This window comes from Euleptes europaea, chromosome 7 (assembly GCF_029931775.1).
Source record: "Euleptes europaea isolate rEulEur1 chromosome 7, rEulEur1.hap1, whole genome shotgun sequence".
In the NCBI taxonomy this organism is placed as follows: Eukaryota; Metazoa; Chordata; class Lepidosauria; order Squamata; family Sphaerodactylidae; genus Euleptes; species Euleptes europaea.
Genome location: NC_079318.1, coordinates 54,006,590 through 54,024,333, shown reverse-complemented (window position 1 = coordinate 54,024,333; position 17,744 = coordinate 54,006,590). Strand labels below are relative to the sequence as shown.

The following is a 17,744-nucleotide window of genomic DNA, read 5'->3' as shown; positions in this document are numbered from 1 at the left end:
GACTGGATGATAACTCAGGCAGCCTGGCTCCAGCCCCGTAGTCCCTGCTCCTGTTTAATATTCTGCTTGCTCCACTGATGTTGTGCTTGGCTCCTATGGGATTGCAACTCACGGCTTGAAACCGGAGCCAATTTTCTGTCTTAATCTCAGTGTTTTGACTGGAGGCAGATCCAGTTCAGCCCAATCGGGGCTGGTGGAAACAACTACCTAAGAGTCTTGCTCTGTTTCGCTTGGGGAGGGAAAGAAGACGATTGGGGGGGGGGGGGGAGGAAAAAAAGCCAGCCAGCCAGCCACACACAAGACACACGTTGCTGAGGTCGCTGTGTTTTTGCAAATGAGACCGGCGGAGTATGTGGAGAGAATAAAGTGATCCTCTTGCAATCTAGGAGCATCGGCCGGATAGGTTGGTTTGGATTTACTGCTTTTCCAGAATGGGAGAGGAAAAAACGAATTGAGAAGAGAGTCGAGAGCAGAGGAAGGGATTTGGGGGGGGGGGGGAGACGGATGACAGAAGGGTAAAGGTTCGCCTCTTATCTGGGGAACGGTTGCGGCGCTAAGCGCACTTACCTGGAAGTAAGTGCAGTCAAAATCAAAGGCGCTGACTTGCAATGAATGTGTGTGTGTGAGAGAGAATATCAGTTCTAGGGTCTGGTCCCCTTCATCAGCAGAGTGGTCCAGGGAATTGTTTTGCCTCTTTCATGGGAAAGGGGGTCATTTTTGGAAAGGGGCTACCGGAAGGTGAGGGGACGATATCTTGAGCCTGGCGAACAACGGGGTGAGCAAACAAACAAAAACCCAGCAGCCACAGCAGAGAGAGCAAGTGTGGGAAAAGAGGGCGAACGCCGGAGCTGGCAAGCGATTCATTCCCCGAAGCGTCCATAGGGCGGGCTGGCGGGCGAGCGAAATGCCAGGCAGGCATGGCCGCGGGCAGGGCAGGGCAGGGCAGAGCTGGGTGGGCGGCGTGGCGTGGCGTGGCGGGGCTCTGCCTGACCCGACGGGCCCGCCTGATCTTTGTCTCCCGCTTGCAGGTCGGAGGCGCCGCGATGACTCTGGTGCTGCCCCTGAGTAGCTTCTGCGAGCCCATTGTCTCCTCCGAAGGAGCCGCCGAGTACCCGCCGCTGTGGGAGTCGCGCTGTTGCAGCAAGGGCAGCCCTGCCTCGGATGCCGCCGCCGCCTGCAGCAGCAGTAGCCAGGGCCAGGCGCAGCAGCAGCAGCAGCCTCCGGGCGACGGCAGGGCGGCCGCTGGGCAGCCGCCGGAGTCAGGTAGGCAGACTGCGGGTCCCTGGTTCGAGTCTCGCCCCGGACTGACTGGCGGGATATGGAAATAGCTGAAAATAATGGGGGGGGGGGTCAATAGCAATAAAGAAAGATGACTGAAATGGCAAACCCGCACCAGCAAGCCCCCCCCCTTCCATCTGCGAGGTGTTTTTTTTTGGGGGGGGGTGGATAAAAACTGCCAGCCTTGCAGGGTTGTAAGGATTACGAGAAGGTTCCCTGACCTGGATGGGCCAGGCTGGCCTGATCTTGGCAGATCTCAGAAGCTAAGCAGGGTTGGCTGTGGTTGGTATGTGGATGGGAGACCACCAAGGAAGTCCAGGATTGCTACGCAGAGGCAGGCAATGGCAAACCATCTCTGAGCGCCTCTTGTCTTTCTTGAAGACCCTGTGGGATCGCCCTAAGTCAGCAGGAAAAAAAAACAAAAACACCTTTGGACAAAGCAGGATGTTCTACAAATTATAACGGTGAGGACAAAGCAGGGCTTGCAGATAAATAACACTAGCAAGAAGTTTAAAAGACCTGAGCTACTTCAACCCTATTCCAGACCTGCTGGGACACTGGCTAGCTGGGAACCTTTGGAAGGGTCCCAAGCAGGCCATTAAGGCAAGAGCCTTCTCCTGTTCTTTCTCCCCAGCATCTGATGGGGTACAGTGCCTCTGCACATTGAGGTTCTGTTTCGCTGCGGTGACCAGTGGCTGTTGAAAGAGGGGCTGGAATGGTTTTAAGTTTCCAGCCTGAAGGCTGTTTCTGAGTGGGGAATCCCTTCCAGCTGTGTTAACGGCTAGTAATTGCCCCCATTTAAAAGGCACTTTGCAATGCCTGGTTGAAGGTATTCTCTGTTTTTGTTCATTCCAGATGGGCAGTGGTGTTTTGCCTGCACCAGAAAAATCAAACAGGAATCCAGCGGGGCCTTAAACACTAACAAGGTTAGAATAGCTTGGTCTCTAAGCTGCTACTGGACTCCTGTTTTATTCTTCTTTGTTAGGATTTCACTGAGCCCTGCCAGGAAGGGTAGGTACTATTTTTGCAGTTTCTAAAATAAAGAGAGAGAGAGAGCTGTCACCAGCGCTGGTTGTTTCCCTTGGGTTAGAACTTACCCAAGTCTGATATTCAGCTCGTGTTTTTAGAGGTAGGGTTGAGCTCTGAAAGAAATGTGATGATAATGATGATAAACGAAGTGCCTCTTAGGTCTAATTCTTACTAACAACAGGGGAAGTGGTAAACCTGTTTCTGGAATGTAATACTTCAGAGTACAGATGTGGACTCATGTTAACGAACGCTCTTGCATATGGGGGGGGGGAAACTAAACAAAAACCAAGAAATATCACTGCACAAAGGAAACAAGATGCAAGGGAGAAAGGTAGCTGTAGCCTAGCCTTCAGCGTTATATGTTAGCTTTCTATGCATAGAAATATCCCCCCCCCCCACTCTGGAAGAGCTTTTCAGCACATGATCTCTCACTTATAGCATGAAGTAGAGAAGTCCAGATACAGATTAACTGCCTCATCTGCTACTATGAGACCTGTATGTATTACCTCTTACTACAGGGAGAAATTCACCCTGAGTTTGAGGTGAACTTTCTTGGTTTTCCAAGGAAAAGAACATGACTTCAAGGCAAGTGTGAATGGTCCTCAATGCCTTGCTTTTCGTAATCTAAGAAGTGCTGTTTACTTACCCCAATTCACTGAAGGGAGTGATTTGATGTTCAGAAGACAGGTGTTCAGAAATGAATTTACTTTGTTCATAATGCCTGTTGCAGTGGAGGCAACCCTCTAATACGATTGCTTTGATTACTGGCTCAGTTCAGACTAGCAGCATTTCATGTAGTTTTATGCAGTGACAGCATTCAGCATGGTGGCTGGCTGAGTAGCCACTCTTGGTGCATGTATACAATGTCCTTACTTCCTTGGATTTTCTGTACCTCCGGGTCATTTTAGGGCATCACTGAAAATCAGCTACCTTCTACAGTGCTACCTTTGCACCTGTGCAGTTCATGGAATTCATCAGTCAGTGATGCTAATCATGGTAAAATGCACACAGAACTCAGTGGATTGAACTACAGTTCCCAGAGGGCAGTGCGAGAACATATAACTGCAATTCACAACTGGATATGCTCAGTTTTGGGAGTCAAGCATGGAGGCAAAAGGGGCAGGGCTAGAATAGAGGAACAAGCTAGGCAGTTCCCACATCCCAGCAAGATCAAAACTCACCTTTTTAATGTGTTAGGTTTTTTACATATAACAAAGGTGACTGGTGGGAATAGCAGAAGCAGTGTGAGAGTGCATGTGCACATAGGTTTTGTGATCCAATCTCAAAATGTTTCGGAAGAAGTGAACTTTTTTGGGAGAGTTCATGGGTTCTGCGCACACTTAGTGAATAAATTGCAGTGGGAGCAAAGGAGCAATTGACAATCCTTGATTACAGATATATGTGGCTTGTGATTATTAGGTAGCAGATTATAAAACCACTCTTGAAGCAACCTTCCTTAGACTATAATGAACTGGATAACTGTTGTCCAGTAGCTAATGTCCCTTTCTTGGACAAGATGCTCAAGTAGCTGGTGGGCCAGATGCCTCCAGGCTTTTTTGAAGGGGGAGGGGTAGCAATGTTAGAGAGAGCCAGCATGGTGTAGTGGTTAAGGTTTCAGACTAGGATCTGGGAAACCCACGTTTGAATCCCCACTCTGCCATGGCAACTTGTTGAGTGACCTTGGGCCAGTCACACACACTCAGCCTTGACTCTGGCAAGTATTTGGATGGGAGATCTCCAAGGAAAACCAGGGACATGACATGGCGGACCTCTGAACATCTCTTGCCTTGAAAACCCTACGGGGTTGCCATAAGTCAGCTGTGACTTGACGGCAAAACACACACAGCCATGTTAGCTTGTAGTAACAGAACAAAATTCGAGTCCAGTAGCACCTTAGAGACCAACAAAGCATTCCAGGGGTGTAAGCTTTCATGAGTCAATGCTCAGTTTGTCAGGTACAAGTCTGAATGAAGATCCACCAATCCTTCTTTCCAGTTCAGAAGGTGGGAGGGGTGTTACCAAGAAGGGTAAGTTAGAGCTTGAGCCATGGCACTTGAGTTGTGATATCCCACAACATTCCATCTTATCCCTTATGCTTTTCAACATCTGCATGAAGCTACCAAGTGAGGTCAACCGGGAATGTGGATTGGTGCAACCGATAGGTGGATGACCCTCAACTGTTTCTCCCTTACATCTGACTCAGATGAAGGAGTTCTGAACCATTGCCTGGAAGAAGTAATGGGCTGAATAATGGCCAGTAAACTGAAGCTCAATCCAGATCAAACAGAGGTGCTGCTTGTCAGTAATAGGGCCAATCAGGAATTGAGTCATTGGCCTGTTCTGGATTGGGTTTCTTTCTTGAAGGAATGAATTATAGCACATAGTGCTTTTTACTGGCTTTGGCAGGTAGTGCATCTATGGCCCTTCCAAGAAAGGCAGGATTTGGACTTATCCATGCACTGATTACAACCAGGTTAGATTAATGTAATGTACTCTTCTTGGGTCTGTCTTTGAATATGACTTTGAAGTTACAGATCATGGAGACCAGATTGTTAACTGGTGCCTGCTATAGGGAGCATATTTCCCCCAAACTGAAATAATGTCACTGACTGCCAGTCTGCATTGGGGACCAATTCAAAGTGCTGGTTACTGCCTTGAAGCCCTAAACAGCTTTAATTGGGACCACCTCCAAGCATATCTGCTTCTCAGTTATGATTTATTTGGAGGCCCTACTCCATCTATTTCTCCTCATTTTTTGAGGTTAGATGGATCAGCATCAGAAGCTGTCAGTTTTCATTTGTGGCATCCCAGATGTGGAACACTTTCCCTTAATCTATTTGTCTGACTTTTGAATTTTTGGAACTGGGTAAAAAATGTTGACCACTTTCCACTCTTTGTATTTAGTCTATGGAAAGTTTACTTACTGGTTTTATGTCTTTAAAGCTGCCCTGTATATTTTGATTTCATCTCTACTTGTGGGTGTATATATGTTTGTGTGCATATATTCTTAATGCTGATTTTTAAAATTTTTGTTGATAAGGATTGTTTTCTTTTACTGATGAGACAGATTTGATTTTAATTGTAACCATCTGGTTGGGGGGCAGAATATAAATGTTTAAAATACGTCATACAACAAATAATCTTAGAGATACTTTCTGCTGTTCTATGCTTTGGAATGCCATTCTTCCAGAGGTCCAACAAAGCCTGTCTGTGAATAAATTTTGGAAGAAAGTCAAGGTCTTTTTATACTAGTATATGGGCAAGGGGTCTTTTAGTTGTGTGTGTATTTGTGCCTGTGTGTTCATGTATGCTTGCTTTTTTATATTTTTTATTTATTTTTAATATAGAAAGGGGAAAAGAGGGGGAAGGAAAGCAAATCAAAAGATAGGGGTAAATTGTTACAATGCATATGATTGTGAATCTCAATACATAGTTTATACATATCTGAACAGCTTTCCCAGCATAAAGAAATTGTCAATAAAATTATATCAAGTTATAACATCTAGTCTAACCTGATAACATCATGTGTGGCTAATCTTTTACATATTGATAATGAAGTTTCCACTTTTAATGAAACGACTCATATTGTTGTTTGTTGTTGGCTAAGTTAGTCATTTTAGCCACGATTGCATATTCAGACAACCGCTTGCTTGCTTGGAAACAAGTATTGTTTCCAAATATTGTTGCCTGCTTTGAGCCTCCTAGAAAAGGGCAGATTGAAAGTCAAAATAGACCACAGCAATGAAAGGCTAGCTTGCTGTTGGTCTGCTGTTATTCAGAGATTTTCATACTGTCGATTGTTTTAGATGTTTGAATATTTTGACTATTTAGCTGCTATGAAGGCCGTTGTTGGATAGCTGGCAGCATATACATTTCTGTATTGACATATTCCAGGGCTGAGCCCCAGTATCGCGGGGTGGGGGGGAGGTTCTGATGCTGATTGAGACCAGGAGAACTCTGGCTTAAAGGAAGCTTTATGCCCACCCAGTTTGTCTTGTACGTCATTTACTGGAGGTTTAAATTAACACCTGGGGGAAAAAATGTAATAAAGCCCCAAACAGGTGGCCATATTAAATGCTAGACAATAATTAAAATTTCACTCTCTGTGGCAGCATATGGTTTGATTGGTGTACTGTGACCCACGCTAGATTATAATATCCATTGGTCTCCAAAGAGCTCAAAGCAATTACATTTTTGGCTACCTGTTCCAAATCACTTCTTTTCTATGAAGCTTAAGGAGTATCACACCAACTTGGTTATTATAGCAAATTATGCAAATTTTAGCATTACTTACAAATAGGATTTGGCTTTCCCATCAGGCCAGCGTTCTTCCTTGTAGGATGGGTCGTGTAAGTGCAGTGTGCCTTCTGCATGAAGATGACTGTTATTAAGAGAGAAGAAATTTGTCAAAGGCAAAAAAAAAGTGTCACTGTGCCTTAGGAACTAGTAGTCCAGTCTTCCCCATGTCACCTTAGTGGCACAAACAACTACCTCTAAGTTTGTGGGAATTTACTTCCTAGAAAGTTGGTTCATGCGGTTTGCATTTTTATAGACGGTCTACATAACCGGATGCATTTATTATTTCCTTTAAAAGAACTTTTGGGAAGTAGCTACTATTTCCCCAAGAAAAGTAGCAGCACATGCTATGAAAAGATGTGTAGTAGTGGCAAAAAAAAGTTGCAGAAAGATTTCATTTGCCCAGCATATTTGTCTGAGTTATCCTTAGTTTTACTGAGCATAGTTGATGTTAACCCGAGCATATTTGGGGTTAAGTAGTTAAGCAGCTACTGCATAATGGCGGCAATCCCAAGAACATTTTCCTGGGAAGAAGCCCCATTAAATAAAACAGCACTAACTTCTGAGTACACGTGCTCAGGCTTGCTCCCATTGAGTCCTGTATTGTAAAACTTCTGGTTATATCTAGGGTTGCCAGCTCCAGGTTGGGAAATACTTGGAGATTTTTGAGGAGGGCAGGGTTTGGGGATGGGAGGGACTTCAATGCGATGAGTCCAATTGCCAAAGTGGCCATTTTCTCCAGGTGAACTGATCTCTATTGGCTGGAGATCAGTTGTACTAGCAGGAGATCTCCAGCTAGTACCTGGAGGTTGGCACCCTAGCTTATATCTATACTTATCCATACTGATATATAGATCTATAGATATAAACTTCTAGTAACCCCTAACTCCTCAAGGTAGCACAGAGTGCAGTGATAAACACTGTGATTTTTAAAAAACTGGTTAGATGTGTGGAATGAAAGCGTTCTGAGAGCCAAATATGCAAAGTGAGTGCCTAAGCCCATGTGACAAGTATGCTTAAATAAACAGCCTTGCTTCCTAAATTGTCTCGTAGCAGAGCCCTCCATTGCCCACAGTATTTTTCACATGAACTATTATTACAGTAGATTCTTAAGACCATAAACACACACAGAAATGTGCAGCAGAGTTCTTCTGCACTGGAGGGGAAAAGGCTAAGTATTTTCTTTTGGAAACCTCAGGCAGACCGCATATCACTTGTCATGTGTAATTTATTTTCCGCAGGATCACACCACAGAGGAATTTCAAATCCTGTAGCAACATCCAAGATCACATACTTTAAAAGGAAATATGTGGAAGAGGAGGACTTTCATCCACCACTCACCAGCTGTACACCCAAAGTAAGTTTTAAAAACCAGCCTTAAGTAAGTGATTCTGATATGAGGTCACACTTGCTTGAAACAGCAAAATACTCCACCCAAGTTATGACAGTAATTCAGTTGTTCCTATATTAATTTATATTTTACTTCTCTTTGAAATGTCTGGATTTGTTTTTACTACAATTGCTCCAGAGTGCTATAATGAATGACGTAGCTGTCACTGGTGCTTTATTACCACAATCAACTAGAAGCAACAATGATATTTTGTCTGCTCTAATAAGTGAGAAAGGATAGAGGATGAACATTTTGAGCTCATCAGTCAGATTCTGTGTCTACTCCCCCGCAACTCTAGGCGCAGTGAGATCATCACCCTGACATATGTAGAACATAAGGGACATGTAGGCCCTGTGGTTATAATTTACCCGAATTCAAGATCTCCTTTACCCTGGATATTGACTCCTTGTTTTCTAGCAGGTAAAATTAGACAGAAAATCCAATGGCTGCCAAACTGCCAGAATATTTTGCCTAGTCTTAAACATGTCCGATAATGAGTGACCAGTTTTAATAGGAGTTGCCTGCATAAACACAGTATCTTTATACTGACTTTTTAGGAACTCAAAGATTTCTCTTTTTTATTTGACTACTACAGCCCTTAACATTTAAACTCGGTGGCTTTACATGAGGTTTCCAAGGATGGAAAGACATGTCTGTCATTGGTAGTGGGGGAGGGGACATCTGCCCTTCTCTCTGTGGACAAAATTTTGGAGGACTTTGAGTGCAAGAAGGCAGTAAAGTCCAACAGCTCAATATCCCTTCCAGATCTTATAGGGTACAAGTCAAGAAATCTAACTTTCCCATTTCTATTTTCCCTTTTTAATAACAATGTCCACCCTTTTTCTTTTGCTCGATACAACTTTCAAATTCCATTAGAGTCACACATTTATATTTATAACACACTGAGTAGGATTCCTTTTTCACTTTGAGCAATATCATTCCCTTTGCTCCCCAAAAGTTTATGTGCTATTTCTCCAACAATAGGAGTTACATCAGTTACTTCTAAACAGGCATTACCAACTAACTGCTGCAGAAAATGATAAGAAACAGATTGAATTTGAGTAGCATAATTTAAAGTAACAGCTTCAATTTCATAAGAGCCAAATTGTTCTAAAAACAGAAGTGCTTCTTTTGAATCTTTTATCATAATCCATTGCTGGTTAAAATAGAAATGCAACAGAAAAGGAACAGTCCACTCAACCGGAATGGTTTTTTTGCTTAGTTTATTTTAGGAATTTCAACAATCTCTTTTTCCACAGTGAAATAGAAAAGAGGAAGCGCTCATTTAGAAAATGAATCAATTTCCCATCTATTTGATCTCATGATTCATAAATAAATCTTTAGAGTTGGTATTCTGAAAGATAAATACAACATGTCTTCCAAATTTTCTTTTTCTGGCAAAGTTAAAATTAAGATGGCAAGCACAATAATATATTATCAGAATCAGATCCAGCAATAGCAGCTATGCAATCATTTAAATAAAATATTAAATCTAAGCATGCTCAGGAATCCCTCTGACTTTCACTATGTTTTCTCTGCTACTCATGTTGTCTGGTAATCCCACTTGATTTTTTACTTATAATATCTTCTCAGTATTTGAATTTAAATTCACATAACTTCAAGATAGATTGAACTTTTTGCATGTTCTTCTCATTGCTTGTTCCTGTAGCTGCTAAGTGCTCCTGTTTGGCTTAACTAGCAGTGGTCCTTGGTGTGTCCACCAAAATAGATCTCAGGTTCCAGAGTTTGTGGGTTTGCCTTCCTGCTGCAGTGGATCAAACTGTTGCCATACCTTGCTCTAGGGGAGACGGTAAACCTCACCTCCTACTAGCTTTGGTCTCTCGTATACTGCTTATCAACAAATGTTTGCATTCACCTTTACTTGTAATGATCCCATTCTCACCATGCACACAGCTGAGAGGGTAGGGAGACCTGAAGCCAGAGGTCTCAATCCACTTGCTCTGCCCCACCCTCGATCCAGAAGAATTCACAGTGACCAAACCCCACACATTGGGAATACCATGGCACCAGCCCTCATGCCTGGTGGAACCCTTCTTCTTCCACCCAAGCAACATAGCCATCCCACACAGCAGGCAGACAAGTAGGCCAGCTGCTTGGGGGGCCCTCTAACAGAGCTGGCCTGGCTCCCAACAGCTTGAGACAGGCTGAGGCACCCAAGCATGACATTAGCAGTGCCAGCTGTCAATAGTCCAGCAATGGCTAGAGGCATCAAATTGGCTGGCTGTAGAGGCAGGAGTTGGGTACACACATGCCTGAAGATGCAGGGGTATGATGGATGAGAGGGAGGAATGTCTTCTAGGCAAGGCCAGATAACTGGGCTTTCCTGATAATCAAGTGCCAGATAATAAAGCTTTAACTGTATTACTTTATCACCACTACTGTGTCCATGTTGTTGACAATGTTGGGATGTTCCTTACCATGTGCATTTTCAGTTGTGTGTAAAATATGCATGACACTACTGCTGTTGCCAGGATTAACTTGGCCCTAGCATGCATACTCTACATGCTGCTATACGGAACAATTTGCACTGCTTAACAGTTTGCTTCCGAGATGAATACAAAGGGCTGGAGCTTCCCTTTAAACCCTCTGGCAGCCTGAGGCTCACTTACCTTATTAAAGAACACATCTCCCTGTATGAGACTTGAAGTAGTTGCCCTTTGGGCAGTTGCCTGGAGACTCTGGAACCCTTTTCCAATGAAGTGCAAAGTTGCTTGTCCCTTAGGGGAGGTTGTGCCTGTTGCAGAAGGCCTATGACCGCCCTGATTTGTTGTGTTGATGAGTCTGTTCATTTTCTGTGATTTCTTAATGCATTACACTTAAATCTTTTAGCTTTTGATGTTGTTAATTGCCTTGACTTGCTAAAGGTAAAACAAAATGTAAATTAATAAACATGGCATCTCTGCTGGGCACCACTATATACAAAAGCTTTTCAGTAGCCTGTATGAAAGAGTAGTAGTGTTTATTCTGTCCCCAAGACAGTATACGTGAACCGTTTTAAACACCTATTATCAATTATTATTACTATCATAATAATTACTGCTGTCGTTGCTATTTACTATGAAAAACAATTTAGAAAGCCACAGTGCCATTAAAAGTAATGTATTCCACCTTAATTCTTCATTGGGATAGGTAGTAAAACTTACCATAATTGCATTCATTGTGAATGGATGTGCATTCCAGCCAGAAGGAGAATCCCTTTGAAAAGGGAGTTTTATTGTACTATGTGGTTTTGCTCAAGTTTACTTATAAAATAGCGATCCAAAGCCACCAGTAAAACAAATCACAACATTGTCTGGTTTACTGTTCCTGGATATATGGGCAGAAACCTTAATATTTGCTGGAGAATTAGTGACAACCTGTCTGTGCTGTGGCTGCTTCTAAGCAGATTTACAGAACAAACCCAATGGATAATGCTGTTCAGAAGGCACAGTCCTGTAGAATGCTCTCATTCAAGACCAGGCTTTGTAGTTTCACTAGCTGAATACCTGTCATGATTCAGAAACTACAAAGCTATACAGATCTCACCTATTTGGTTTTCATCATTTCTCTCTCTCCCTCACTTTCTCACTCTTTCAGTCCAAATTAGTATTGAGAAGAGGTACCAGTATAACAGTTCTTGTGGCTGAGAACTTCCTTCCAGCCTACAATAAAATACAGATAATATATTAGAGGATTGCAAGATTCCCATATTGCCTGGACATCTGGAAAATCAAGCTTTAAGCCCTAGGGAATGTCATACTCCAAGGTTCATGTGTACTCATGACCTTTTGCTAAGTAAGATTGCCAAATCTGATGGTGATTTTTTTTTAGAGTAGATAGGTTTCTACTGGGAACTGGACAGAGACCAGTAGATCATTTCACAGAAAGCTCCTGCCAGATACTTATTGGCTTCCAGTTACAGACAACAATGATTGCAATTGAGCCAGAGACCCTGGGGTGAAAGATTATGTCCTTTTTTAATTGCTTTAACCATTCAGCCTGTACAGTGAGCTTGCTATATAGAAACACATGCTCTATTGGAATCAAACACTTCATTTTTAAATAGGATCTGTTTCAGCTAATGATTTAATCCTATCTCACTTATAGTAAGAGGTGTGTGTGTTCATTTCTGTAATTTTCCTACAAAAAGATAGATTTGGTAGAAAACAAAGGTAAATAATAATTGAATAGAAATTAGTAGTGTATAATAATGAATTAATAGTGTAGATTTCAAAATGGTTGACTGCACATAGTTTACAACAGGGCAGAAAAATGTGTCAAAATGTGTGGAAGAGGCAATTTGCCAAAAGGCTGATGCTTTGATTTGAGAGAGCCTGTATTTTTATAAGAAATCAAATAGTTGGACCTTTCTCAACAGTGGCATGGTGTAAGGTGGAGTAGTTGATCTAGGGGTCTTCAGGATTTGCACAAATGAAGTGGCTGCCATCGTTTCAGCTGCTGTACTATACTTATAAATGAAACACTCTCCTTGATTGGAGCAGCAGTCTGATAGTAGATCTGTAGCCCTGCCTTGTAGTGATTCAGGCCCACAACTAGGGGTGCTGTGGGTCCAGCTCAAGTGACTTTAGAGCAGCGGTTCTCAACCTGTGGGTCGCGACTCCTTTGAGGGTCGAACGACCCTTTCACAGGGGTCACCTAAGACCATCGGAAAACTCCCTCAGACCCCGCGCAGGGCTCTTCCCACTCCCACCCCCCCATCTCAGGCTCCCCAGATGAGGAAAGGGAGGAAGCCGCCTCAGTCAGCAACTCGCTCTCTCACTCTTTCCCCCTCTCGCCCCACCAGGCCCGAAACCCACCTCGCCATTGGCCACGCCGCGTCACATGAGGCCAACGTTCCTTTCCCCCCCTTCCCTCCCTCATCCCCTCCCGCACAGTTGGCGGGAGCTGCGGGGGCTTCTTCCTCATGCAGCGTGGGGGACGGGAGGCTGCTCTGCGCTGGGGACGCCGGGGATGAGTTTCGCCCCCTGAGACGGCTCAGACGGGCAAATTGGAGCCCTCAGGCGTTTCCTCCCCCTCCCCAGGGTCTCTTGTCTGAGGGGGAGCTGTTGCGGGCTCCGTGAGAGAGGCTTAGGTCAGGCTCAGCTTTTGTGCTTGGTTTCTGCCTTCTCTTCCCTGCCGCGGTTTCTGCATTGAAAACTGCCTTTGGGGGTGGGGGGCGATGGCAGCATTCACAAAAGGGGATGTTGCAACCCTTCAGGACATTCTGTTCAAAGTCTCAGTACTTCAGGAAGGAAGAGCAAAACATGACTCAGTGGTAGAGCATCTGCTTGGCATGCAGAAGGTCCCAGGTTCAATCCCCGGCATCTTCAGTTAAAGCAGTGGTTCCCAAACCTTTTGCATTATGGAGCACTTTTCAGGAGAGAAATTAGTCATTAATTTTCACCTAGCAATGACAGTAGCATTTTTCTTTCCAGTCTCTTCACGGAGCACTAGGAGATGTTTCAAGGAGCACCAAGTGTTCCATGGAGCATAGTTAGGAAACAGCTGATTTAAAGGATCAGAATTTCGGTGATGTGCAAGGCCTTGACCTAAGACCCTGGAGAGCCGCTTCCAGTCTGAGTGGACAATACTGAGGATCTGATTCAGTAGAATCTGAAGAAGTGAGCTGTGGCTCACAAAAGCTCATACCCTGGCAGAAAATATTTTTGTTAATCTTTAAGGTGCTACTGGACTCTTGCTCTTTTCTACTGATTCAGTAGAAGGCAGCTTTGTGCGTTTGCAAAACTTCCAAGGAGATAGATCGGGATGGGTCTTAGTCTGTCTGTAGCAGTAGAAAAGAGCAAGAATCTAGCACCTTAAAGACTAACAACATTTCTGGCAGGGTATATGGGCTTTCGTGAGTCACAGCTCACCTTCACAACTCACTTCTTCCAAGGGCAGGGAGATTTTGATTGTGAACGAATTGGGGTTGGGTGTTTCTTTCCTACTGGTGTATTTTGTTTTTATTTACTGTATTGGCTTCTCCAATGATCCCAGGCGGAGCATGTGGTTCCCCTGAATTGCTGAATATTCATGAGCACAATTAGCTGCCTTACACAAACCTAACGTAACATCTAAAATGTCTCCCTACGTGATGAAAATACATCCTGCATATCAGATATTTACATTACGATTCATAACAGTAGCAAAATTACAGGTATGAAGTAGCAACGAAAATAATTGTATGGTTGGCGGTCACCACAACATGAGGAACTGTATTAAAGGGTCGCGGCATTAGGAAGGTTGAGAACCACTGCTTTAGAGAGTAGAGGTGAGACTCTGAGCCAGACCCATAGCCAGAAATGTTATGGTGAGCAGGGGCAGATCAGCCATTAATGCCACTGGAAAAGGTCCCAGTGGGCCATTGGGCTCAGGCATCTACACCCCTTGGAAAAAGGGGGATTATCTATAACCTCTTGAAACAAAAAAAAATGCAATATATGCTTAAAGTTACTTAATTTGTTAATTTAAATTGACTAGGATTTGAAGTGGCAGCTGGCTAAGTGTTCATGTAGGTCTTATGTTCCAGATGAGTACTGATTAATAGTCCATTCACAATCGAGATGCTACACCTGCCTAGTGTAGCATTATCTGACTAAACAAATTTTACTGTTCACAAACTTAGCTATAAAGCCATAGTATCTTTTGTGGCAGTAATAATGATTCATCCAGTGATGTGGTAGATATTCAACAGGCCTGTAAACAGTTGGAGAAATGGCAGTAAAGTAGAAACTGAACTATGTGATACTTAATTCCTTCACAAATGGATAGTATGAGAAGAACTCCTGTTTTCAGTTAATGGGAAGAGGGGAGGAAGATGGCTGAGGAAGATCTCAGTCTGGTATTAGAGTGACTTATCTAATCCCTCATCTCTATATAGAATGCAAGTGGTTTGTATTAAATGTATTGTGGACGTATTTAATTACATTAGTATATTTTATTGTTAAATATGGATGTAATTTTGAAACAACAATTATTTACTCTGTACATGCTATAAGAATGGGATGGAAGGAGCAGGGAGGGCCCCCAATATCATAGTTACACCTGTGTTCTCATAGGAAAGATTTTCTTTTCTGCCCATATTCTGTGGTCAAAAGAGAAAAAAGAGAGAGAGAAATGGGGAATTACGAGCAGCTTTTCCTCTTCACATATAGACTTATGTTTTGGCCTACTGATGCCCATTGAAAGAGTGAGCAGCTGTGTTTGATGTCTAACCCAAATACATGCCCCTTCATGGGGGTGTCTGACTTTGAAGAAATCTTCTGAGCACTTATTTTTCTTCATTTAAACTGATGCAGAAGTAAAAGAATATATTTTTTGTGCCTCTGTCCTTTCTTTGCTCATCTATCAAAGGAAAGGCCTGCTGAAAATGGGATGAGACACCTTCTGTGTGGCATCTAGGGTTGCCAACTCCAGGTTGGGAAGTACTAGAAGATTTGGGGGGAGGTGGAACCTGGAGATGGATTTCAATGGGGTACAAAACCATAGAGTCCACCCTCCAAAGCTGCCGTTTTCTCCAGAGGAATTGAACTCTGTAATCTAGAGATCAGTTGTAATTCTAGATCTCTAGGCCCCTACCTGGAGGTTGGCAACCCTAGTCGCATCTTCATGCAGCAGAAAGAAATGAAGTGCCAGATGGCTACAAGTTAGATTCAAAAGGTGGTATGGGTCTATAGCTCTTATTTGGAAGACACGTGACCCAGCATCTTGCTGAAGCTAAGCCGGTATGGGTGATGTGTGCCTGAATGGGAGACCTCTTAGTAAACCACCTACATACTGTTCCACAATGGAAGAAAGGCAGGATGAAATTGTAGTGTATAAAGAACAAACAATATTTCTTCAGAAGTCCTTAACAGAAAATTGAGCTTGTCCTATGGCAGGTGTATATTGAAACCGATGAATCCTGGAGAAAATATATGACCTCCAGATAGCTAGGCTGCTGAGGAAATTATATAGACCTGGGTTTTTCAGTGATGAGTGAATTTTCAATTTGTTTTAAACATTGCCTCAGTTCATTTATATTCCTGAAAGTCTCAGAGGAAGTACTGTTGGATGAATTTCTGTACCCCTAAAAGTATGGCACTATTAGTTTATTTCTCCCCCTGCCTATAAATACTATTCTACACAATGACACAGTTTGGCTCAAAAATACTCCATGCAGCTGTACTAGTCATAGAAAAAATAAACATTCCAGCGCCGGTTTCCTCCAGACTCTGGCTTCTGACTGATTTTTTTAAATGGAGAAAACCCTGCTGTGGGGAGAAGAAGTACATGAGCCAATAAACCACCCAGTTATTTGATGGGATTGGAGAAGATGAATAGTTAGTGAGTTGCTCGAAATGTTAAAAGCAGTTGCCAGGTAGGCAAAGGCTCAACGGTATCTTTCAACTAACTCCCACCCTGCTTACCTTTGTTATTGCTGTTTTCTCCCTTTTTTTATTTTGTTTTGTTTGCAGACAATCTCTGTCTTTGAGGAGCGGGCACATATCCTGTACATGTCTTTGGAAAAACTAAAGTACATCGATGACCCTGAAGTCTACCTAAGGCGATCGGTTCTCATAAACAATTTAATGAAGAGAATTCATGGGGAAATTATCATGCAAAACAACTGGTGTTTCCCGACTTGCTCTTTTGGTGGTGCCTCAGCCCAAGAATGGTTCATGTCTCATGACTGTCCTTATAGAAAACGTCTTCGGATGGCAAGGGAGGACTGTGAAAAGATCCACACCTGCTGTTTTTATCAAGAATGTGGCAGCCATTATTTGAGTTTACCGTTATCTACAAATTCCGCAGTGGGAAATTCCTCTTCCTCCCCCTCTTCCTCCTCTCCTTCTATATCTTTGCCAAGCTGTTCTCAGCAAGTGGAATATGGTGTAAGCAGCGCCCCCGTTTACCGGAGTGACGATCAGATACATGCCAATGAAATTTTCATTACTAGTGCCGGGCCACACGGTAAGGCAGTGTTAAGCAATGAGAAAGGCGGTCATGAACGAGAACGGGCAACAGACTGGGAACCGATGAAAAGTGATCACGGCCCTGACTGTAAAAGTAAATATTATGATTATTTTGAGACGGGGCGTGGTGACAAGAGCAACGTGAATGAATCTTGGAAGAAATCCTTACGAAAAAGGGAATGCTTACCAGGTGGCAAAATATGTTGCAGTAAAGGAAGTAAAATATGAAGCACCTCCCCGACGTTGGCAGTTCTGAAGCATGCACAAGATGTTCCGTTTATCAAACACCATTTCATTCCGGATGGATTTTCTTACAGTTTTATACTACGAATACAATCAATGTATTCATGGATAGTTTATAACAACTGGCGAGCAGACGGCATCCGAGCGTATGTATGGTCTGCATCACAGAGCTATTTATAAATATAAGGAGTCTTCATCAAGAGCACAGTTGAATTTGCAATGTACGAATATATTTTAGCTTTTGTTTCTGAAAGAACCAATCATCCAGATGGAGGAAACATGACCCTCCCCCAAGGGAGGCTGACATGAATTAAGAAAAATCTCCTTTATGCTCATCAGTGGATTATGTATTTGATAAACAAATTGTTACCAGCAAAAGAGGGAGGGGGGAGGTCTGTGTCTTGCCCAACAATAATTGCTGTCAGTAAGACTGGATGTCATTGAAGAAGAATAAGCCTATGTCATGGGCTAGCATTAAAACTACTCCAATTATTAAGTGTCTGGCTCAGCTGGCCAAGTAGGGTGCAATAACATCTTTGTATGAAACTGTAATC

The 17,744-nt window shown here is 43.2% G+C and overlaps 1 protein-coding gene across 1 annotated transcript; it reads left to right on the top strand.

The window, feature by feature from the left end:
• Positions 1-306: 306 nt before the first annotated feature.
• SERTAD4 (SERTA domain containing 4) lies at positions 307-17,236 on the top strand. Its single transcript, XM_056853078.1, has 4 exons — positions 307-403; positions 1,029-1,263; positions 7,845-7,960; positions 16,450-17,236. The coding sequence occupies exons 2-4, from the start codon at positions 1,044-1,046 to the stop codon at positions 17,173-17,175; spliced, it is 1,062 nt and encodes a 353-aa protein (XP_056709056.1). The 5' UTR covers positions 307-403; positions 1,029-1,043; the 3' UTR covers positions 17,176-17,236.
• The last annotated feature ends 508 nt before the right edge of the window (positions 17,237-17,744 follow it).

Coding starts and splice junctions, on each gene's coding strand:
- SERTAD4 (XM_056853078.1), top strand. CDS start 1,044: ATGACTCTGGTGCTGCCCCTGAGTAGCTTCTGCGAGCCCATTGTCTCC. Junction 1,264..7,844: donor TGGGCAGCCGCCGGAGTCAG/GTAGGCAGACTG, acceptor TATTTTCCGCAG/GATCACACCACAGAGGAATT. Junction 7,961..16,449: donor TCACCAGCTGTACACCCAAA/GTAAGTTTTAAA, acceptor TTTTGTTTGCAG/ACAATCTCTGTCTTTGAGGA.